Here is a 23,035-nt window from a genome sequence, read left to right on the forward strand (position 1 = left end):
GGTCTATTAGTAAGGTAAAATAATCTTATTGGTCTAGAGGGAAAATAATGCAAACAATTTGGTTTACATCTTATTTCACTTATTTATCATTATATTTCTCTCCTATTTTTATCTCTATTGTGGTATAGGTGGAAATAGGGTGGAGATAATTTTTTCATAGTCCTATATTCCTAAAGATTTATATTTAATACACTTGAGTAATGATACATTCACACTTCACTTTCTCTCTCATCTCATTTCCACTCATTTTTTCTCATATTCTTCCTATATTTCCTATCAAATCACATATGAATCACTTATTTTTCTCATTTCTCTTCACATATACAACGGGAGAAAATGGACGGTGAATCAACATTATTTACTCTAATACTTGGACTAGGGATGGCAATGGGTCTTGGACCCATAGGGTACCCGCAAAAGATACCAACTATGGGTAGGGTAAAAACCCTCTAGATGGGTATGAGGTTGGGTATGGGTAATTACCCGCAAAAAGTAATGGGTATGGGTGCGGGTATGGGTACTATAGTACCCAACCCGCCCCATACTCGCACACACATATTATTATTATTATTATTATTATTATTATTATTATTAGTATTATATGAACAAATTAACTTAAGCTATAGCTTTCAAACTTAATTATTTTAAAAAATAGGTGACTATTTAAAATATTTATAATCATTGCTAATTTACTCTCACTTATTTTTAAAATTAGTAAGTTAATAACCTACAACTTTAGGACTATATTATAAATCCAAAATTAAAAATTAAGTTATATCTTTCTTTCTTATTCGTTCTAAAAAAATATATTCTTAGTTGAATGATTTTATTTGTTATGTAGATAATCTTTTGTATTTATATTAGTGTTTTTTATTTAAAAAGTTAGTTGTATTTTTTGTTTTTTATTAACAAAAATAGTGAAAAATATATTTTGGTTAGCTAAATTGCGGGTAATGGGCACGAGTACGGGCATATAGGTACCCAGAGGGTACGGAGACGGACATTAAGTTGTTACCCACGCGGGTATGGGGATGAATACGGGTAATTTTTTAAAACGCGAGTATAAGGATGGATACTATAGTACCCTACCCAGACCCTACCTATTGCCATCCTGGACCCCCAGCAAAAACTTTGGCTAGATGCGCAGTGTGAGCGTGTGGTGTGTGAAATAAGAGGAGGATATTCTGTGGTCATCATAGAATAGGACCGTACATGAAAGTTGCAACTTGTGTTCCACAGATCACAACCACAGAACATGTTTTCACCCAACTCGCCACATCATTTTCCTTTCTTTGTATCTGTATCCTCTCTGCTGGATGCAGAGTCAGTAGTCTGTGATCATGAATTCCAACAACACTTCGAATTCTTCTTCTTCTCAGTCAATGGCAGCAGCAGCAGCAGATGGCTCTTCTTCTTCTGGCAAGAAGATCAGAAAGCCTTACACCATTACCAAGTCCAGGGAAAGCTGGACTGATGAAGAACATGACAAGTTTCTTGAAGCTCTTCAACTGTTAGTAGTACTCACTCTTCACTTTTTCTATTTGATTCTCAAACCAAGAAGCTAGAGTTAATTTTTGCTCAAGAAGGAGGGATAGAGGATGATCATGTTGTCTGAAAAAAAAAAATGCATAATTGAGTTGAGTAGGGGAAAAAATAAGCTGATCCAAACATGCTATGAAGTGTGGTTGTGTTTTATTTTCTATCTTCCCAACTTTATTTACCATAATAGATATTGCTCAGCCCTACACAATTGAGCTGAGTAGGTGGAAAATGACAGGGTAGAAAATTTGGAATGAAATTGAGCAATTTTATACTTGTTTTGCATAACAGATAGTCAGATATTGGGGGAGGTAGAAGTTGAACTCTTTTTTACCTCATGTTTAGAAATTCTTCTACAATTGATTCTAAACTCAAATTCAATTCTGGAGTGAAGCTTGTGAGTAGCTTATAGGTGTTAGAATTGATTCTGAGATAAAATAAGCTTATATGAATATGCTATGAGTGCAGTGTTTTAAATCGCGGATCGTGGACTATAGCGGTAAGCCAAAAATCCGCTATTTCCAGCCTCTTAAAGCGGAAAAAGCGGGAAATAGCGGGTAAGCCAAAAAAAGCGGTACACTATAGCGCTATAGCGCCGCTATTACCGCTATTTGAAAACACTGATTATTAGTATGTTTGTGATTTATTTTCCATCTTCTCAACTTCATTTTCCATAACAGATACTGTTCAGCCCTAATTTTTTGAACTGCCTTTGATGTAGCCAATGTGCTTTAAATTATGCCAAATACACTGCAACCGAACTGCTGACATTTGTGAATTATTCAGGTTTGACAGGGACTGGAAGAAAATTGAAGATTTTGTAGGTTCAAAAACGGTTATTCAGGTTAGGAGACTTTTCTTTTCTGCTCTGTTGTAATTGGTAACTTTTTGCACTCGCTTAGAATAGAATGGAACAATCTATTCTTTTCATTTTGGATCCACTTCACTTCCTCTTTTCTAGTGGATCCATAATATACCACTTTTTTTTTTGATAGTTTTTTTTATCTTATGTCTTGTTTAACATGTTTTTAATATATACCAAATACAGAACAAAACTCACTATGTTCTTTCTCATTCTAATCTGTCTACCTAATGCTATCTGTATTTATATTTTCTTTTTTCATGTCTGTATTCTATTTGGGGATTATTTTTCACTAACTAATAACTATTTCAGATTCGAAGCCATGCCCAAAAATACTTCTTGAAGGTTCAAAAAAATGGGACAGTAGCTCATGTGCCTCCTCCGCGTCCTAAGCGCAAAGCAGCTCATCCTTACCCACAAAAGGCATCCAAAAATGGTCTGCTTCTATTTGAGATGGTGATATTCTGTCCTTCAAAACCCGAGATTTCATGCATCCCTAACATACTTCATTCTGGGTTGCCAGTTTTGATGCCGCTTATACCAGCATCCATTGCTTATGCTTCTTCCGCAAATACCCTTCCACCTGGATATGCCACATGGGATGAAACTTCTATACTCATGAATGCTGGATCCAATAAATCCATGACCTATCAGGATGAGCTCAACAAAGGTTACTGGCATGCATAGTTCTTTTTATTATTGTTATTTTGATGTCAATAGTCTTAATTGGCTATAAAGCCTATACTTAATGGAACTGTCCACCACTTATTATGTTATATGACGTTACTGATTCAGCTGATATTGGATCAAAGGGGATAATACAAATTAGCAACAGCAGTCTTAGTGGTGTTGGAAACTCTACTAGAAGGACACCGTCGTCTGAGATACCAAAGCAAGGGAAGCAACCTCTGGTGCTTCATGGTAATTTCCTTTCATATTTTTTTTTTCTAATATATTGATTTTCTTTTGTCATTTTTGGATTGGATTCAGTGAATGATGGTTTATCTGTCATCTTGACCATATTTCGCAGGTTTGCCAGACTTTGCTGAAGTTTACAGTTTCATTGGAAGTGTTTTTGATCCAGATACAAACGGTCATGTCCAGAAGTTGCAGGAAATGGATCCTATAAATTTTGAAACTGTGAGTTGAATACTTGAATGAAACTTGTAATCATTTAGTCAGATAACATAAAGCCTTCTCTCCTTTGACCGAAGTAACTGCAGAGGTGAAACGTAGCTCTATAGTCTGATAGGTATTAATTCACTTAAAAAAAAATTAGCATTAAGATTTATGAGACTCAACAAAACTTACAGGATGCATGGTAAATTTATAATGAACAATTTTTCCTCCTTCCGGAGCAGAATTTGGAAGTTTGATTAGGCCATTTTGAGCCATACAATCTTGTAGCTGGTAGCATAAAATGTAGTCTTCCTATTTGAACCAGGAAGGTTACTGGCATCAGGTTTCACTTATAAGTTATAAGAGGATCCTTTTTTATTGTAATAGCTTAAAATTGAAACATTAGGCTGTTAGGGGCCAACCCTGAGCATTTGGTACTTGCAAAGTTTACAACCCCATAGGAATACAAGTTAAGTAAGTGGATTAGTTTATTATCAGTTGGGCAGTTGAATCAGAGGCCACTGTATAATTGCATTCATTCTGAAGAGTGAATAACAGACTACATTCAGTTGTAAGGGGAAACTCTTGGGGGATTCTGCCCCTATTCTTCAGTAGATGAGGGTGATGATATGGCTGTACAATAATGGGGTATGTCTACTTTCCTTCAGAGGGAGCTTATGGTCATTGCCACGAACTGGAAGAAGTCCTTCCAGACATAAAACTTCCGAAAACTGATCCAATTATTGCTGTAACTGAGACTACTGCAAGGTGGTGAGGGCCTGATCTTCCACCTCCATATCAGTCCCCTTATTCTCCACAACAGAAAGCTGACAATCTGATGATAACAGTAGCACAGAAGCATACTCCACCTTTGATACCTTCAATGGAGTCTTAGGGGAAACCATGGCCGTGAATAGGCTAGGGTCCTCCTTAATGCTGACATCCTGACCATAATGAGTAAAGTGTATGGTCAAAGTTCTCTATTTAGTGTAGCCATATCCTTAAGCTCATAACCAAACCATGCAAAAAACGATATCCATGGATCCACCCCTCCAAGTTTGAACAGAAGAAAATCAACAGTATACTTGTGATCTGCCAAGGATAAGTGTGATCACAGGTATCTGGTCGTTTTTGTGATGGGCTAAAAGGAAGGTCATATTGGAAACTGTTTCCTTCTTCCTTTGCTAGATACTCATGATAAGGAAGATGTTTTACATCCCTGTGTTAATGTTACCACCATGAGTGCTTCTCAGTCCTTCTAGAGATTTGTTTGAATCCATGTATGACTGCCTTGATGTTTGGCTTGTTACCTCACAGTGAGATTTGCACGTCCTTGATGAATTGCCGACCCGGCAACTGAATATGCGACTCAGCAAACCCTGAGTGACTCGCAATTCTTCTTCAACATCCCTGGCTAGAATAACTTGATAGTTTCAGTGATATTCTACGCAAAGCTCTGCTTAAAGTTTGTTAAATTATATATTTACGCCAACGGATGATTGCTATATATGTAACTGGAAAAGCTGTGAGACCAAACTGACACTAAATGAGCTTTGAAACAACATTGCCAGCATGATGATCTTTACATACTCGAGCTTGATATTGCTGTTTTATAGTACATGAATTTCTTATACATCCCTGGAATGGTGTGCCTATATGAATGAACGTACGAGATACTTAGTATTTTCAAGGTCAAAACTTAAAAAACAGCTTACCACCTCCCTTCTTCATAAAGGGAGTAGTTCCTATTTCTTCACCCTTCTGGACGCACTATGAATATAAATATTTTTTATCTATCAATTCTCAGTTTATTGACTAGTATATATGTAATGTTCTTCTGCAGGTTTTGTTGTTAATGAGAAATCTCACTGTTAATTTGTCTAGTCCTGACTTTGAGCCCATTGTAAGTCACAATATCAATCTCAATTATGATTATATAATCTTGCGAGTATTTTCCTAGAAACAGTTTTATTTTCACATAATTGCAATTGTATTCTTTCCAAGTTTGAATTTACTGATGTGCATTGTTTTGTATTCTAATGAATCATAATTAGTCGCCATGGTCCATCAAGGTCATATGCCAAATCCAGGATATACAATCTGATCTCCTTGATGTTTTATATTTCTGAGAAAATTAAACAGTAGCATTTTACAATCATTTGTTTAATCCTAATCTCTCTAGCTTCTGCACAACTTTTTGCCATTATCGTTACATGACTTTTTTAGCACGTCAAAATATTGACTCCCTTGATTATCAGAGTAAAAATAAGGAATGAAAACCTAATATTATTCATCTGACACTGAATAAAATCATATTTTACACCCAAACTTTGTGATGTATCTCCAAATAAGAAATTTGACTAGCTGAACTTTATTGTTACCTTCAGAAAGAGGTAATGTCAACATATGATGTCAATACCGTAGGAGTTACTGAAGTCAAGAAGCAGACAACTGATGTGTCATGTCAAAGTGCTTAATCACAAGCAATTTCTTAATATGGTATTGCTTTTTCTTCTCATTCTTTTGCTTTTTTTTCCCCAACTTTTTCCCCATTTCTTTAGTTTATTGTAACATCTACTTCTACAGTTAGCCAAGTGAAGCTTGGATGGAAGTCTGAGATTTTGCTTAGCCAGCAATCAGGCATGGGAGTGTCTTGCACTCGTTGTAAAGCCTGTAAATGTAACCTTAATCTTTTGTAATCATTGCCAGGGTAGTATATGTTAGAAAGCTGATTTTATGGTTTCATAGCTCGTTCAGTGAATGTTTGGAACCATGGTGAAACCAAAATCATGGTGGACAGTCTCAAAAGCCAAGAGAAGTTACTTCTGTCTACCGTGATTTTCCAGACATGCACTTAGAGTGAGTGTTTGGATTTATGCTTTGCACTGAATCCAAAGTGGGTTCTCTTAAAAGCTATGACTTGTAGCTTAAGACTACAAGTGATTCTCAGGCATTTCACCGTGCAAACCAAGAGATAATATGCCTTCAACTAGACATATATGTTCATAAAACATAAAAAGAAAAGGGGAGGGGAGGGGAAGAAAACTATTGTCTATTATCTATGGGGGTTTTCGTTTCTTAATCTATGTAAAGTCGCACTTTGACACACGTACTTGAATGGCTCTCTTTAGATTAGTAGGAACATTTTAAATGTAAAAGCAACTCAATTTCTAAATAATATTTTCTTGCAGAATCAAGTAGAATTTTCCTCATTTTATTTTCCTGGGATTAACAGTATCAATTTGAATGTAAGTAATATCAAATCAAGAAGCCATTCCAGTGATTTACCAAATCAAGAACCAAATTGTATTGATTTATATATCAGTTTGTTAGTTCATGCCACACGAGTATGTCTTGTAGGCAAAAGTTTTTAATTTACATTAAAAATTGAAAAAATGTTATTATTAAATTAAAATTATTTTAATTTTATGACGATTGAATTTCTTCTTTTTTGACAAAACAAAAAAATTCTTCTTAATACTGATCTTTTTCAATTTTTCAATTTTAATATATTTGTTTAATTGACAACGGCTATAAGAAATTTTTTATTACAATAAAAGGCTAATATAAATATAATAGTCACTACAAAGTTTGAGCAATAAGAAGTGCACATGCTATGAGAGTTTTTTTTCTAATAAAAACTGTAAATAATAAATATTGGCTATAGCAAATTACAAAATAAAATAAGCTACAAATGGACTTATTAGACTGACTGAGGTGCGCAGAGAGCCTGGTTCAAGAGTCTTTTGCTCCTATAAGTAAATTACTTGGTGGAGATGAGTTCACATGATACTCTTCATGTTACAATAGTAATTTCCTACCAGTACCAACCCTATACATAAAATGGAAAATGGAAAGAGCTTCCACAACCATCGTTGCTTACACCGGGAACCAACCCCTTCTCTAGACGGACCATAAAATTGAAAAAATTTGGACAAACTGATCAACATAGGTGGTTTCCCAGTTTGTCCGATTCACATTCATCCACTGCCTACCCAACCACATCTCAACCTCAATCGTAGCCACGACTCGGTGGCTCTTCCACGGGGGAAGTAGTAGGTGAAAGAGAAGGAAAAACGCATAATCTACACTTGAACAAACATAGTTTCTAAAGCACCCGCAAAGAAGGAGAAGCTCTTAACAACAAACACTTCCTGCAGTGTGGTAAATTCCAAAGAGTGTTGCACACCAAATTTGGCCAAAAAGTCTACGCATACATATTTCCTTCTCTAAGAATATGCTGCACTTGAACATCCCATGATCTATTCAGGAGCTTTCTCACCTTCAAAATCACTCTTGTGTAAGCTTGATGATGAGTAGGAGACTAATGCAGTCAAAGAATCAGAAAATAGCATACCACTATTCTAAATCCTTCCTCCCGAACTAAATTTAGGCTCTCATAATAATAATGATTTCCATGTGTAAATTATCAGTGATGCAAAAGCGTCCATAAAAACCCAACAAACAACCCTATCATTTAAGATACAACCTCCATCTCCTACTCTGCAAGTATTTCCAAATAATTCTCATCGATCATCGTCCATAAGAATGAAACGCATTTCGTAGTCAGTCGTTTACCGCTTAGCGCTCGCACCCACAACAAGTGAATTAGTCACTATTGCTAGTGATGGATGATGCACATACTCACCCAAGAAAAATACAAAAAAGAAATTGATACTAGTTTTTGGTAAGAAAATAAATAATTTGTTTTTCTTTTCAAATAAACTAACCTTCATTGTGAATAAAATTCTATTAATTGTTTTTTTTTTCTTTCAATATATTTCTGTCCATTGGGAAACAAATAAAGCCCATTATGAAATACAAACACTGAGCCCAGCCTAAACCCTAAAAAACCCACTATATATTCCTCACATTCACTAGAAATGGTCCTATCAGTCACAACCAACACACAAACCCTAGTTGCTCCCCCCTCACCCTCCTCCTCCTCCATTTCAATGGCCGCAGCTCGTCCCCTTGTCACCGTGCAAGCCCTGGAGGGCGACATGGTTGCCGACGCTGCCTCAACCATTCCCATCCCCGATGTCATGAGGGCCTCCATCCGTCCTGACATCGTCAATTTCGTCCATTCCAACATCTCCAAAAACAGCCGCCAGCCTTACGCCGTCTCCCGCCGCGCCGGCCACCAGACCTCCGCCGAGTCCTGGGGAACTGGTCGCGCCGTCTCCCGTATCCCCCGTGTTCCTGGTGGTGGTACCCACCGTGCTGGCCAGGGAGCCTTCGGAAACATGTGCCGTGGTGGTCGCATGTTCGCTCCCACCAAGATCTGGCGCCGCTGGCACCGCAAGATCAACGTGAACCAGAAGCGCCATGCTCTGGTCTCCGCCATCGCCGCCTCCGCCGTTCCTTCACTTGTCCTCGCCCGCGGCCACCGCATCGAGACCGTCCCGGAGTTTCCCCTTGTCGTCAGCGATTCCGCTGAGGGTGTGGAGAAATCCAAGGAGGCTATCAAGGTTCTCAAGCAGATCGGTGCTTTCCCTGATGCTGAGAAGGCCAAGGACAGCACTGGCATTCGCCCTGGTAAGGGGAAGATGCGCAACCGTCGCTACATTTCTCGCAGGGGTCCTCTTGTTGTGTACGGTACCGAAGGCGCGAAAGCGGTGAAGGCTTTCCGCAACATTCCTGGTGTTGAGGTTGCCAATGTGGAGAGGCTCAACCTTTTGAAGCTCGCACCTGGTGGGCACCTTGGGAGGTTCGTGATTTGGACCAAGTCTGCATTCGAGAAGCTCGATTCGATTTATGGGTCATTCGATAAGCCTTCGGAGAAGAAGAAGGGTTACTTGCTTCCAAGGTCCAAGATGGTGAACTCTGATCTTGCTAGGATTATCAACTCTGATGAGGTTCAGAGTGTTGTCAGGCCGATCAAGAAGGATGTGAAGCGTGCTACCCTGAAGAAGAACCCACTGAAGAACCTCAATGTGATGCTGAGGCTCAACCCCTATGCTAAGACTGCTAAGAGGGCGGCTCTGCTTGCTGAGGCTCAGCGCCTTCAGGCTAAGAAGGAGAAGCTCGATAAGAAGAGGAAGATCGTCTCTAAGGTAATTATATTTCTTCCAATTGTTGATTTTTACCTGCCTATCTTATTGAGGTGCATTCATGTTTGTGGAAATTGTCTTATTGAGGTGCAATATTGGTGTATTGATTGTTTATTGGTGTCATGAGTCTAACCTTGTATCTTAGTGTGTTCAATTGTATTTTTATTATTTGGCATCTACAGCTCAGTGTGTTTGTTTCGTTTAGTAGTTAGTATTCTGTAAAAGATGTAGGCTAATTGCATTGAGTTTGATCTGCATAGTAGACTGTGTGCTAGTATTATTTTGAATGTCTTATATTTAACTATCTTTGGGATGCAATCATGTTTGAACACTTTTCAATATAGACGTCCTGAGGAGAAATTATATACATTGTTACTTTAAAATAGTGGATATCAACATGTGTTTTTCCATTTAAGTTGAAGAAATTTTTACCAGACTTGAACTTAGAATATTGACGAGTTCCATGTATATTGTCTACATTTGTGTAAATCACTTTTCATTAGTAACCTATGTGCTTTTTGGCAGTGCATTTACATTGATGAAATGATGCAAGCTTGCTATTAAAATTAGTAGAAATGACATTCTAATTGCATTCATTAAAGAAATTATATTCTAATAGATAGTGGGTATGGATTGTGCTACTCTCATGTGACAATTTTGAGTATCTCTTACTAGTTGCAGGTCGGACAAAAACTTAATTTTTCTTCACTATTGACGTTTAACCTTGTGTGGTCATTGAGTTTTGGTTCTGCCATTCCACATGTCCTCCATGTTGTGTGATCTCTGATGTAGTGTGCATTTCAAAATGCGTTTTTTTGTTAGTACTTCATTGTTTTGATTGACTTTTTTCCCTTGTCTCTTATAGGAGGAAGCTTCTGCCATCAAGGCTGCAGGAAAAGCTTGGTATCACACCATGGTGTCAGACTCAGATTATACCGAATTCGACAACTTCTCTAAGTGGTTGGGTGTGTCACAGTGATGTTAATCATTTATATTATCGCTTTAGTTCTTTGTTATGTACGCTTTTCAGCTAAAATATTTTTGGATTTTTGTTTGCGGGTGAGGTTTAGCATACTATTCAGACAATATCCGAATTTTGTTTTTCTTATTTTAGTTTGAACTCTGTTGGTATGATGTTTTGCTGTTGCAATTTTATCTTGGTTTTCTGCCCTGTCCTTGTAGTCTGGTTACATGTGTTTTTGGCCAAAAGATATAAAACATATCGAACATGGGAATTAAAATGGGTTCTCAATCCTGAGAACAATGTGCATGATTTTAACTTGCATGTAGGAACCTGATATTTTCATGTCCAATCTTCCATAGGCTTCATTTTATTGCCCTGTTCACTTGTTTCTGATTTCATTTTCGTCACTTTTGAGACATTGTATTCATGTGTAAATCTACACTATTGTTCCTATTAAAGATATAAGGTTAAAACATCTTAAAATTTACAAAATCTAAGCCAGTTATAACAATTTTGTTTGTTCACTGATTTAGTGCTTCTAAGGTCTTAGGTGACGCACCTCATGTAGCGTCTTGGATTTCTTCCCTGTTCTGCACTATTTGTCTTTTTTCTTTGTTCATGTGTTGTTTTATTATTGCGAATAGCAGATCCATTTATTTCAAGAGTAACTCTGCAAACTTACTTTCAATCCTCAAACCCTATACGGTTCAGATGATTTCCTTAAAACCCTCATGTAGCTTTCTCAATTAGTGGCTGATGTAATTTGAGCGCAGATGATTTCCTTAAAACCCTCATGTAGCTTTCTCAATTAGTGGCTGATGTAATTTGAGCGCTTCTCTTTTGCCTCTTCATTTATGTTGCACCGACTATCTTTCGGTAGACTTCTGCCTATAATCTTTCAAAATGAGTGTCTTTGCTTTTTCCAGAGTTTTTAATGGATTTTCATGGTAAATTAGGAGTTGTTTCCCTTTGTCATTTCCTCTCAATACCTGTTTTGTTTAATGTTTATCTATTTTTCATGGTTAACAATTGCCATGAAAATAAATTACTTTTTAAAGGAATTAGAAACAATTGCTATTAGCCTATTACGCATAGAACAATATACTGCAACTGTAGTTTAAATCATGTTTCCCTTTATCAACTCGGTCAAAATATCGGACAATTAAGTGTTTAAATCAAAAATAAAAAAGGGAGTCTATTTTTTTCTTTTGGAAGGAGGAGTTGAGCCGTTTCCACATTCCTCTGCTAGGGTTTATTTTCAGTGAGCAACGTTTCCCCCCTTGGGGGCTCCTCCCCTTTGGGGGACTCCTCCTCCTCTAGGGAGGCTTTCTTGCTTATTTAGTAGGCTTTTCTTCCCATAATAGGTGGGTTCTTCTCCACAATAGGTGGATCTCTTACCCAAATAAGAGTTTTTTTTCCTGATTTTGTTCAGGCCTCTTTCCTGATTTTGTTCAGGTCTTCTTCCCTTCCTTTGGTCACTTCTATCGCCGCCGCCTCCGCCACCTTCACCTGCCATGGGAACCTTGAAGCAGATCCAGTGGTGTGACGCTGCCACCATCTCCTTGCCGTAAGCATTACCGCATCCCGGACCATGAACGAATTCCAGATTTCAGCTTTCAAAACCCACTGTCCATCTCTTGCAAGGTGCTGATTCGAAAGGTGGAAGCTTTGGTTCTGCTCTGACTTGGAAAGGTAATACAAGGTTGGGTCATTTGCAGTTCTCTATGTGCTGCCTTTGTCATTTGATTCACCCCGTGTTGACACGCTATGCATCTCTCCTCGTCCGTTTTCTCGGTTTGAGCTCACACCGTCAGCATGCTGTGTCCACACTGTCTCTGCTTCCCCTCAGCTTTCTGCTGTTGCATGTCTCGGATCTACAGAAGTCTCTTTTCACCCCTTTTCTCAGAGTTGCATGATTGTCCCCCGTTAGTGCCGCTGAAGTCAAGTGTTGGGCTTCTTGAAAGCTGCATAGCTAGCAACTCCGGCAGAGTCGACGAGTTGTTCTAAGGGGAGCGTTGCATAAAATTGAGGATATAAGTTTTTCGCTCTGAAGACAATTAGTTTCTGTTAATTTGGAGTTTTAAAGGCTTTTGTACGAGCCTTAGGGTTTTACATCATGGTTCTTAGCTGGTTTGTTCAGCTCTTGTGTGTTTGAGTGTGCATACTTGATCTTCATTTGCTTATGTTTGTGTATTGCGGATCGCTCTTTGAGATTTAGTCTCACATGATGTAAGTGCCGTTTGGTAACCCTCGGGTTTTTATTCAAAACTTCATTGACAAAAAAAAAATCATGTTCAAAAACCTACGGAACAACAAAGCTACAAATTTTAATTTATGGGAATAAGAGAATGAAAAAACCAGAATTTGCAATTGTAATTTGCCACTCACTAGCAATAATTGCTTTTGATGTAGTGGTAAGCGCTTGAGATCCAACATAGTTAGAGTCCATCTTCTCCAACCTTAGAAGTTTTCTCACCAAACTGATTCTCCAGATTGAAGAACTTGATGTTGCAAACCTTCTGTCATATTTTAGCTCATCCAATAATGAATAAATTTGTAGTGATAGATTTATTGCGACTGCTCTGAGTTTGAGCTGGTGTGGTTTCTCTCCTCTTCTCTCCCTTTGTTGTTGTTGTTTTATTGCTATAATCCTATCCGTCTCCACATGGATAAGTGAAACAAGTGAGTTTTCACATTGTGTTTTTCTTACATAGAAAGAGAGCTCAAAACCCAACTTATATCCTCTTCATGACTATACGAAAATAACTCCTAAACCAGCAAACTCACAACAAGTTTCAAGCTTCCTTCTTGGGAGTGCTTTAGTCATCATATTAGCACTATTATCATCACTATAAACTTTAGCCAACTCCAATAGTTTAGCATTCAAAGCATTATGTATCCGCCGATATCTCACGTTAAGATGTTTAGGTCTTTAATGCAAAATTGGGTTCTTACCAAGATGAATAGCACTTTGGCTGTCAACAAAGAAGCATGCCATTGTCAATCTTGGAACCATTTTTTCAAACAATAAGAATGTCATTAACATGCAATAAAATGATAATAAAGTCTTCATCAAATATTTTCAATAAAGACACAATGGTCACAAGTAGTCTTCTTGTAGCCTTTTTCATACATTTGAGAGACTCAAACATCTTCTACCAGTCTCAAAGTCTTCTCCAAACCATTTAAGTTCTTTCTCAGCCTACACACACGGTCTTCATTTCCTTCAACATGAAAGCCATCAAGTTGCTTCCTGTAAATCTCTTCCTCCAAATCACCAAGGAAATCAGTATTTACATTACTTTTTCATTTCGAAATCAATATTAACAACATAACTCAACATGATTCTAATAGAATATGTCTTCACCACAAGTTGAGAGATTCTCATTAAAAACAAAACCTTTTCTTTGTTTGAAGAATTTCACCACTAATATGACTTTATACCTTGGAGATGCAATATTGCTCTCATGCTTCACCCAATAAATTCACTTAATCTCCAAGTCCCTCTTCCCTTTGCACAATTTCACTACATCTTAATTGTGATTATCATGCAAAGATTTCGACTCATCGTATATTGCGTCCAACCACTTTTTTTTTCCTTACTCTCCATTGCCTCTTCATAACACTCATTGTACTCCCCGCCAGTCAAGGTCACATACTCAGTAGAACTGTAGAAGGATACCTTACAGATGGTTGTCACTACCATTGAGACTTCTTGACTTGATCGACGCTCTCTTTCCTATTCCACTGCGCTAAGTGGTCTTTCCCTTGCTGGCTGGATGACTACTATGGACAAAGATGACGACTACTCCCAGTCTCTGGTCAATCCATGCTGATGCTAGAATCGCTTTTCCCCCCGCCCATACCTGGGAAGAGAAAGTACAACCTCTGCTGCATCCTCTACTTTAGTTGAATTCTTTTGTTATAGAATCACAGACATTGGCTAATGATACCACAGACTTTCTGGTTATGTCATACTCTATTCTATCTACTCTTACTGAAAATGAGATTCTCATCCTCTGACATCTTGTGTTCCTATCCAAGCTTCTTAGTTGGAATATAAATTATCTTCAAGTTGCTGATCATCCAAGTAGTCTCAAGTTATTGATCATCAAAATACTCATGTTGACCACAATGTCAAACACTATTATGCGCATTGTCCAGATTGTGAACAAGCAACTAAACTGGATCTACATCATTCAGATCATCGTCTTTCTCAGTTGTAGTTTTCTCCACGTTATTAATGTCTTTAATGGTTTGGGTCTTTAATGAGCTTTACATGAGGTCTTCTAACAATTCTTATCAACGAGGTCATTCAACTTGACCATAACCTATATATGCACTGCCTTGTCTTCACATCCAACTCGGATCTCTCATCCTTTGGAACATGCACAAACGCCTTGCAACTATAGACTAGCAAATGATCATATATGAAATTCTTGCCAAATCAAATTTTGTTTGGAACCTTAGCATTCAAAGCAATTGTAGCCTCACGCCGTAAATGCTTAGGTGTCTTTGCTTCCGAAAGCATACCCCTAAATTTCTCAATTAAATCATGTTCATCCTCGCTGCTAAACCATTTAGTTGAGGATTTTAAGGATGAGTCTTTTCATGTGCAATGCCACATTGCTTTCAACAGACATCAAAGAGTTCACAATACTCACCACCATTGTCCGTAAGAATGTTTTTTTAGCTTCTTGCTTGACTACCTCTCATCCAAAAGCCCAAAATAATTTGAAGTCTCAGCAACACTCGATCTTTTGTCTTCAATGTATAGACATATAGTTTCCTAGAAGAATCATCAACAAAGGTAACAAATTAAATGACGCCATTAAAGGATTTTACTTCCAATGAACTACAAACATCATAAAATACTAATTCAAGAAACTCTGACTTCCTTGAGGGACGATTATTCTTTAAAGATACTCTAGTTTGTTTATCAACCATATAGTGAGCACACTTCTTCTACTTAGCGCTCTTAAATCCCTAAAGAACATCCTTTTTGGCCAAGAAATTATCTCTTTTTCATTGATATGACTAAGCCTTTGGTTCCAGAAGTCCCTCCATATCCATGAAATTTGCACCGTCTTTACCAACAATTTTTTTTGTCCAATACAATTTAGACACTCTCTCCCTATATTCTCTTATTCTTAGTAACAAGCACTTTAGATTGAGATGAGGTAGCATGTGGGTTCCTTCTTACCTTCTCATTAAGAGCACCACCATTTGCCATATGCAATTAAAGTAAGAAAACCATTAGAGGCTGAGTTTGTAATCGAAACCCGGAATGTTTCCCAAGACTTAAGTAGATTATTCAGTAGCTATAATCCGAAGACTTCATCATAAAACTTGATCCCCATTCCTGAAAATTGATCCAAGAGTCATTGAAAGTCATTCAAGTGATCTAAAGTAGAATTCCCTTCCTTGTACCTCAATTTTATCAAAGAGTTCAATAAATATAATCAATCTTTTTTAAAAGCACACAAGGATTCAATCTTTTCCCACAAGGATATTGCATGTGTCTTGTTAGCAATGTTATTTTAACATTATCTTCTACATATATAGCTAAGTAAAATCACAAACATGCGGATGTTTGAAATCAATTCAACATCATAGTTGGATTTCACTTGAGTTACAAACGCAAGAAGATGCAAATTATTCACAAATTAAACTCCTTCATTTTCCCCTTCTATGAGTGATAATTAGTGTGATTCAAACAGACCATCATATTTGTATTTGGCTCCATCCATTTAGCAAGTCAAATAGCTCAAACCAAAGAACTCAGTTACCACTCTGATGGAAAATCTAATGCAATAGCAACATTACTAAAAAATATTAATATGCAACTGATAATAACTTTTCAACTTTCTAAAATCTGTGAGGAGCAACGATAAAAGATGTAACAACTAAATATCAAAATCACTTTGGACAATCTGGGGCGCGGTCACGTGGACTATCTGGTTATTGAGAAACAGAGCTGTTTTCTGCAATGAGTTACCACTTACCAGATATTGCCAACACTTTGGACTTGGTTCAGTGGAGGGCTTGGAACTGGCTGTCAGCGATGGTTTACGAGTTTCGATGCTCTATGTATAAATGAGTCTCTAATCCATGTGCTTGCTTAGCTCAAATATGAATAAGCTCCTCGAGCTGAATGGAAGAATTGATGTTATATGTGGGACTTGCTAGAAGAGGCCAATGGCAACTACTGGATGGGATATTTAGAGTCTGCAGCTTTCTAACTCTTTGCACATATCCTATTGAAGGATTTTGTTATTGCTCTATATTTTTCCTTATGTTTACTCTTCCCTCCTCCCTATTCTTCTTTCTTTAATTGTATTGAATTCTAGCACCCCTTGGGTAGCATTTAATACAAGTAATTTAATCGAGCTTCACTATCAAGAATATATGAGTACAAGATAGTCTCAAAACACAACAAAAATCGTGATAAAAAAACTAGTCAAACAATTGAGCTACAAAGCTTAATTCAAAGAACTAAGACAATAAAAAAAACCATTGTAGCTTCTTTGAGATCCAATTTTCTCCCACCTCAAACATTTTCTCACCAATACAACTATTCAGTTTGAAGAGCCTGATTTTGTGGATCTTATATCCAAGTTTCAGCTTGATCCAAAAGTGACCAAATTCGCAATGATCTTATATGCAAGTTTCAGCTTGATTCTATTGTGTTGCCCTGAGTTTGAGTAGATGTAGCTTCTCTCTTATTTTCTCTCTCACTTTTATATTGCCTTAGCTTCGTTTTTTTTTTAGTTTTAAAATGGGTGCACTCTTACCCTCATCTAACCCATTTCAAAAGTACGACTCGGACAAGTAAACATTCAAATTTTCATGACAAAAAAAAAACTTTCACATTTTAAACTTTTGGATGAGATGTAAGAGAGCTCAAACTTTTTCGTAGAATCCAATGAATACCATGCTATCCATTAAGCTTTTATTTCATCATTAGCACAAAAAAAGTTTTTTACACTTCCAAGTTCCAAGCTTGTATATATTGTTTTTGTTTGAAATATCAAACTGATTTGATTAGAAAACGGTCAAAGACCAGGTTACAGAGATCCAATACATAACACATTGTGTTATCATCAAAAGCTTTTAGCTACCTGACTGGAAATACATGATTAGCATTCCACCATTAACTACCCATAGTCTAAGTACAAGAAATAAAGAGAGCAGCCTCATAAACTTCACGGCTTACAATAGACCTGAGAAGGTGATGGTCTCTGAGGGCCACACCAATTATTCCTAAGCAAAGCCATAAGCGGATCATAATCCATCAAACCTCATGCGTAAGTTATATTGTTGGGAGAAAATACCGATAAAAAGAGAACAACGAGAAATATTATGGGGGTGGAAGAAAAGTATAAGATGAACTTTAAAGTTGAGATTTAGAAACATCAACATGAAAAGATTAAAAAAATGCTATTACTATTTAAAATATTTCTTCAAGATTAACATAAAAAATCGAAAAGATTAAAAATCAATACTTAATATAATGAATAAAAGGTTATTAAAAACCAACTAATATTTTTATTAATTTTAAGATCAACTTTTTTTTTTAAATCGGAAAAATAAATTGTACCCTCCAATGATTGATCCCTGGACCTTACCCACCCAACTATGTCTCATAACTCTTACTACTTGAGCTATGATTCGGGGACAGATCAAGTCAGTTTTACTTTTACTTATTATTATCATTAGTATTAATATTATTTCTCAAGTTGTCATTCATAATGAGAAAATGAAAATTTTAATAATTAGTAATTAATATAATGGATAATATAAAAATTATTCATAAATAACTGAAATTTTAATTAATGTGAAATGAAAGTCAATTTTTCTTATATATATTGATATTGATATTTATTTTATTATGTTTGTTTTCACTATTTATATATTAGTATATTAAATATAGCATTGAATAAATTTTCAAGTCAACTTTACTTTTATATATAGATATATATATATATTCATTTATGATAATTTTTATATTAAATATAGAATTTAATATTTGTTCAAGTCCTTTTTACTTTGTCATTAATAATTAAAATTTCACTAATGATAATAATATTAATATTAATAATAGTAATAATAAGTTTTAAAGATTAGAAACTGAATTGCTTACAACTAAAAATTAATATAATGTATAACATAAAATGGCAATAATAGTCAATTAATGTATTATCATTATTATTATTAATTTTTTTCAAAAGTTTTTATTCATAATGAAAAATTGAAAAGTTTTACAATTAGTAATTAAATGAATAATTTAAAAATTTATTAATTTTTTTTATTAATTTAAATTTTAAGTCAATTTTACACACACACACACACACACACACACACACACACACACACTCTGTTTATTTTCAATATTTACATATTAGTATATTAAATATATAATTTAATAAATTCTCAATTAACCTTTACTTATATATATATTAAATATAAAATTTAACTTTTGTTCAAGTGCATTTTACTTTTTCTTTAATAATTAACATTTAAATAATTATAATAATAATTTTTAAATATGAGACGTCGAACTTTTTAACAATTAACTATTAAAAAAATTAAATATATATAATAATTAATTAATATTTTTATTAATGTATGAGTCAAGTCAAATTTACTTATTAGTTAAAATTTAAATAATTGTAATAATTTTAAAATATGAGAGTCTGGATTTTTTTACAATTAATAATTATTACAAGGAATGAAATAAAATTTTATTAATAACTCATTAATATTGTAGAACCAAAAATAAATAATTTGTATCGTAATAATATTTAGGTCAAGTCAATTTTACTTATATATATATTGATTAATGTTCATTAATTGATATGTTTTGAGATAAAATTAAATAAGTTTAAATTTTATCTTAATATGACTCAATCAATACCAATGGCCATAAGTAACCGCATTCTTATTTAAAAAATATTTTTAAGCCAGCCATTATAATAAATTATTTTTATTAATATATAATTATTTTTATTCTTTGTTATTAATGTTTTTCTTGAAAGGGTTAATAATTTATTAATGATTATGATAAAATAAATTTGATATTTAACATTTATAATTAATATATGAATTTTAGAAATTTAGTATTCAATGAATTCAAATTATTTTTACATATTCACTATTAATTTCACCATTAATGTTTTCTCAAGTTTATGAATATATAGTGCAGTTTTATCTTAAAATATTACGATCTATCTAAACACAATTTGTTCAACTCTAAGATAAATGTCCAATTTGAATTGAGACATTACATCTCTGAAACTTGTCAATCTCATGATGGAAGATTTCAATACCGATGTGGATCATATCTCGATCTTGCCGGAAGAAATTATCCACAACATTCTCGGTCGACTGACCATGCTTGATATTATTCGAACCAGTTGTCTATCAAAGGCATGGAACTCTTTTGGTGTTTCCCTTCCGTGCATGAATATCGACAACAGTTTACGTGCTATTCCTCTTGAGTGGTTCAAGGATTTCATGCACCGCAAAGTGAGCAGCATGGGCATCCAAGGGAAACCTTTGATTTTGTTCAAAATCAAGTTATGCTTAGATCATCTCCTAGTTTACAAAGCGAGAGAGGAGATCGAAAGATGTATGAAGCTAGTCTTTGAGACTTGCACTATCAAAGAGTTTGTGTTCCACATCACAAGTACTGGTGCTAGATATGATGTGACAAATCATGATCTGTATGCATTTTTTCATCACATCTATAATGCTGAGACCTTAAATGTGTTAAGGTTAAGTGGTATGAGTCTAGCGCAACCCTCTGGGGTTATGAAGCTCTCAAGCCTCCAGAGTTTAAGTTTACAAAATGTAAAGCTACACGACCAAAGTGGCATTGATTGGTTCTTTGCTGCTTGCCCTATGATAAGGGAATTAAGGTTGATCGATTGCAATCATTTGGAGCACTTGAAGGTGTCTGGTCTTAGTCATCTCAAACATCTAGAGATTGATTCTTGTAACCATCTCACGAGTGTTGAGATCCAATCACCAGGTCTTGTGAAGCTCGTGTTGTCCGAGATCAAGAGACGCAGACTTGATAATTTTATTTTGGGTTTGGAAATAGACTCACAAACTTGTGAAACATTGAAGGAATTAACGTTGTGCAATTCCACCATACGAGGTTCTATCTTCAGCCGCATGTTTTCTGGATGCACAAACGTTGAGTCCTTGGTGCTTGACAATTGTGTGCATTTCTTTAAGATAACAATTTTGAGTCAGAAGCTGAAGAAACTTGCCATTAGAAGATGTTTCGATGTTCTTATCACTGATATTAATGCTCCAAATTTGACTTCGTTCAGTTTCTGCAATTTTTGTTGGTATGATTCCTCTCTCTCTTTCCCAATCATTGAGAAAATAATCCATCAGCAAGATTGCATGATTGACTTCAATCACACACTCATGACCAAAAGTATATGGATATCTCTTTGGTTTGATAAATTTAAGGATGTTCAAGGTCAAAAGATGGTTATCTACCCTGAGGTAAGTTTACCTCTTTCTCTTATTTTCTTATTTTTTTCCGTTAACTTCTGATTTTGGTTCCAATATAGGGAACAAATAAACAATCGAGTTATTTCTTTTAGTAATATTGATACTTGATTATACAAATGGTGCCAACATCTAACAAACATATATGATTTTTTTCTCTATATATCTCTTCTTACATATATCACGTTAACTACATTTGTTCATTCTATTCATTTCTCACTCTGTGTGTCTATAAGATATATGCACTATCAGGATGTTTACAAATCATTTTCAATATTATTTTGTTTCATTTGAATTATTGAACCATTGTTTGTCTAATTCATCTCCTTTTTGTTTTCCCCTGGATTTAGAGTGATAGGTGGCATGATATTAGTGTTGTCATTGTATTAGAAGATTGGAGTTCTATGGCAGAACTTCCACTTATGACTAAGATATGTGAAGAAGCTGCAAAAACAACAATTACAACCATGAGTTTTCTTGATTTAGCTGATTACGTGCTTGAGAGTAATCAGCGTGAAGGCAACAAGTTGGAAAATGTTATAACAATATTATCTACTGATGAAAGCAAATTTTATAAGGTGTGTGAGTTCTTTTCATTAAAAGTCTCTTTAGTTATAATTTCATATGCTTTGTATATTTTTTTAATAATTTACCTTTAGATGCTAGTTTCGAAAGATGTTTTATAAAAAAATCAATTTAATAGATAAATTGATGTCCCACTTATTAGTACACCAGTTACCAAAGTTAAAGATTCACTGTACTTGATTTCTTTTTTACTCGGGTAGGATTTTACATTGGTTCTTGAAGGTTTTTGCTTTGAAGCAATAATTTAGAAAACTAGAGGTGTGGTTTAAGTCCTTTCTAAATAAAAATAAAAATAATTGAAAAGCAAAAACAACTATCAAAACTACTACATAATATTTAAAAAGTGTAAGCAGTTTTTAGGAAAAGTATGCTTTTAAATTCACCAAATTAATGTCTACCATTATTGGCTTAAATAACAGAAATGGTTATAATTTTAGTAAAGAAACGTCTTTGAAGTACTTTTAAGCCAAGTTATCTAATGAATGCAGACTTTAAAGAAGAAAAGGCCAACAATTTCATGTAAGCGTTGCTCTTCACGTGAAATTGTTAACAATGACAATGATGGTTTCCCCTACCAAGCTCTGTTGAGGAGGATAACAGCTGGAACTATGAAAGCAATTCGTTTCTCAATCCCTTCTCTTTAGAACTCATATTATTAATGTGGTGGTTTATTCTGAGGTCTTTTGTAGGTATTCATAATGTTAAGGTGTTTTATGGTTTTGGTTTGTGTTTTGTAATATATGTAAGGGGGTGTACTGTTTTGGTTCTAGGTGTTTAACTGGGGTTTGTTGTTTTGGATTTTTTGACTATGGTTTACAATTGAGAATGTGGTACACTTTTTTCTTCACTAGGTTTTTAACCCTCTAGGTTTTTCCTAGTAAGATTTTAATGAGACTCATTCTTAAAGTATGGTCGCCATATATAGAAGGTTTTTGGTTGTTTCTTACTTCATAAGAGAGTTGTTGTTGATCTGTGCGTGCCTGTTGAGGCCAGATCAGTTCGGATTCATAGATTCGGGCTCCCTGCCTGCGCCGCTGGTCTCTACCCTTACTGGTGTCTTTCCTAGTCAGATCCTCTGTTTGTGAGTGTGGAGGGTTCGTGGTTGATGATGATTTTTTGAGCGTTGTCGGTGTTTTTTGGTTTTTGGTGCTCGGTATCTTGGTCCGACAGTAGGTTTTGCTGTCTCTTTGCTACCTTGTAGTTGATTGATGTACTGAGCTTATTTGGGTCCCAATGTCGAGTTGAGCTCTATTTTTGTTGGGTTTGTGTGACTTTTGCCACACCTAGGTCCCCGATAGATGCTCTTCTCGTAGGTTTTAGGTGTTTTTTCGCCGGGTAGAAGTCTTAGGACTTTCTTTGTAACATTGTGGACTATACACACGAGGC

General features: G+C 35.5%; 3 protein-coding genes across 4 annotated transcripts; all 3 read left to right on the forward strand.

The window, feature by feature from the left end:
* The first annotated feature begins 1,207 nt into the window (after positions 1 to 1,207).
* Positions 1,208 to 6,265, forward strand: LOC130718203 (protein REVEILLE 8). Of its 2 annotated transcripts, XM_057568719.1 has the most exons (9): positions 1,208 to 1,510; positions 2,326 to 2,383; positions 2,714 to 2,837; positions 2,925 to 3,071; positions 3,197 to 3,322; positions 3,432 to 3,541; positions 5,364 to 5,423; positions 5,908 to 6,019; positions 6,107 to 6,265. In XM_057568719.1, exons 1-8 carry the CDS (start codon positions 1,341 to 1,343, stop codon positions 5,995 to 5,997), a joined length of 885 nt encoding a protein of 294 aa, XP_057424702.1. In that variant the 5' UTR covers positions 1,208 to 1,340; the 3' UTR covers positions 5,998 to 6,019; positions 6,107 to 6,265. The 2 variants fall into 2 exon arrangements, with proteins under 2 accessions (XP_057424702.1, XP_057424701.1); XM_057568718.1 differs by having other exon boundaries at positions 5,908 to 6,265.
* Positions 6,266 to 8,388: 2,123 nt separating this feature from the next.
* Positions 8,389 to 10,744, forward strand: LOC130716814 (60S ribosomal protein L4-like). Its single transcript, XM_057566818.1, has 2 exons — positions 8,389 to 9,576; positions 10,439 to 10,744. The coding sequence occupies exons 1-2, from the start codon at positions 8,404 to 8,406 to the stop codon at positions 10,550 to 10,552; spliced, it is 1,287 nt and encodes a 428-aa protein (XP_057422801.1). The 5' UTR covers positions 8,389 to 8,403; the 3' UTR covers positions 10,553 to 10,744.
* A 9,105-nt stretch (positions 10,745 to 19,849) lies between these two features.
* LOC130719078 (F-box protein At3g59000-like) lies at positions 19,850 to 22,293 on the forward strand. The gene is made up of 3 exons (XM_057569721.1): positions 19,850 to 21,058; positions 21,415 to 21,642; positions 22,138 to 22,293. The coding sequence occupies exons 1-3, from the start codon at positions 19,850 to 19,852 to the stop codon at positions 22,291 to 22,293; spliced, it is 1,593 nt and encodes a 530-aa protein (XP_057425704.1).
* The last annotated feature ends 742 nt before the right edge of the window (positions 22,294 to 23,035 follow it).

The sequence above is a fragment of the Lotus japonicus genome, chromosome 5 (assembly GCF_012489685.1).
Source record: "Lotus japonicus ecotype B-129 chromosome 5, LjGifu_v1.2".
Taxonomy (NCBI): Eukaryota; Viridiplantae; Streptophyta; class Magnoliopsida; order Fabales; family Fabaceae; genus Lotus; species Lotus japonicus.

Excerpts from the sequence above, each read along its gene's own strand:
- LOC130716814 (XM_057566818.1), top strand. The coding sequence starts at position 8,404 with ATGGTCCTATCAGTCACAACCAACACACAAACCCTAGTTGCTCCCCCC. Across the intron at positions 9,577-10,438 it reads AGAGGAAGATCGTCTCTAAG|GAGGAAGCTTCTGCCATCAA; the intron begins GTAATTATATTT and ends TGTCTCTTATAG.
- LOC130718203 (XM_057568718.1), top strand. The coding sequence starts at position 1,341 with ATGAATTCCAACAACACTTCGAATTCTTCTTCTTCTCAGTCAATGGCA. Across the intron at positions 2,838-2,924 it reads ACAAAAGGCATCCAAAAATG|TTTTGATGCCGCTTATACCA; the intron begins GTCTGCTTCTAT and ends CTGGGTTGCCAG. Across the intron at positions 3,323-3,431 it reads GCAACCTCTGGTGCTTCATG|GTTTGCCAGACTTTGCTGAA; the intron begins GTAATTTCCTTT and ends CATATTTCGCAG.
- LOC130719078 (XM_057569721.1), top strand. The coding sequence starts at position 19,850 with ATGGAAGATTTCAATACCGATGTGGATCATATCTCGATCTTGCCGGAA. Across the intron at positions 21,059-21,414 it reads AGATGGTTATCTACCCTGAG|AGTGATAGGTGGCATGATAT; the intron begins GTAAGTTTACCT and ends CCCTGGATTTAG. Across the intron at positions 21,643-22,137 it reads ATGAAAGCAAATTTTATAAG|ACTTTAAAGAAGAAAAGGCC; the intron begins GTGTGTGAGTTC and ends TAATGAATGCAG.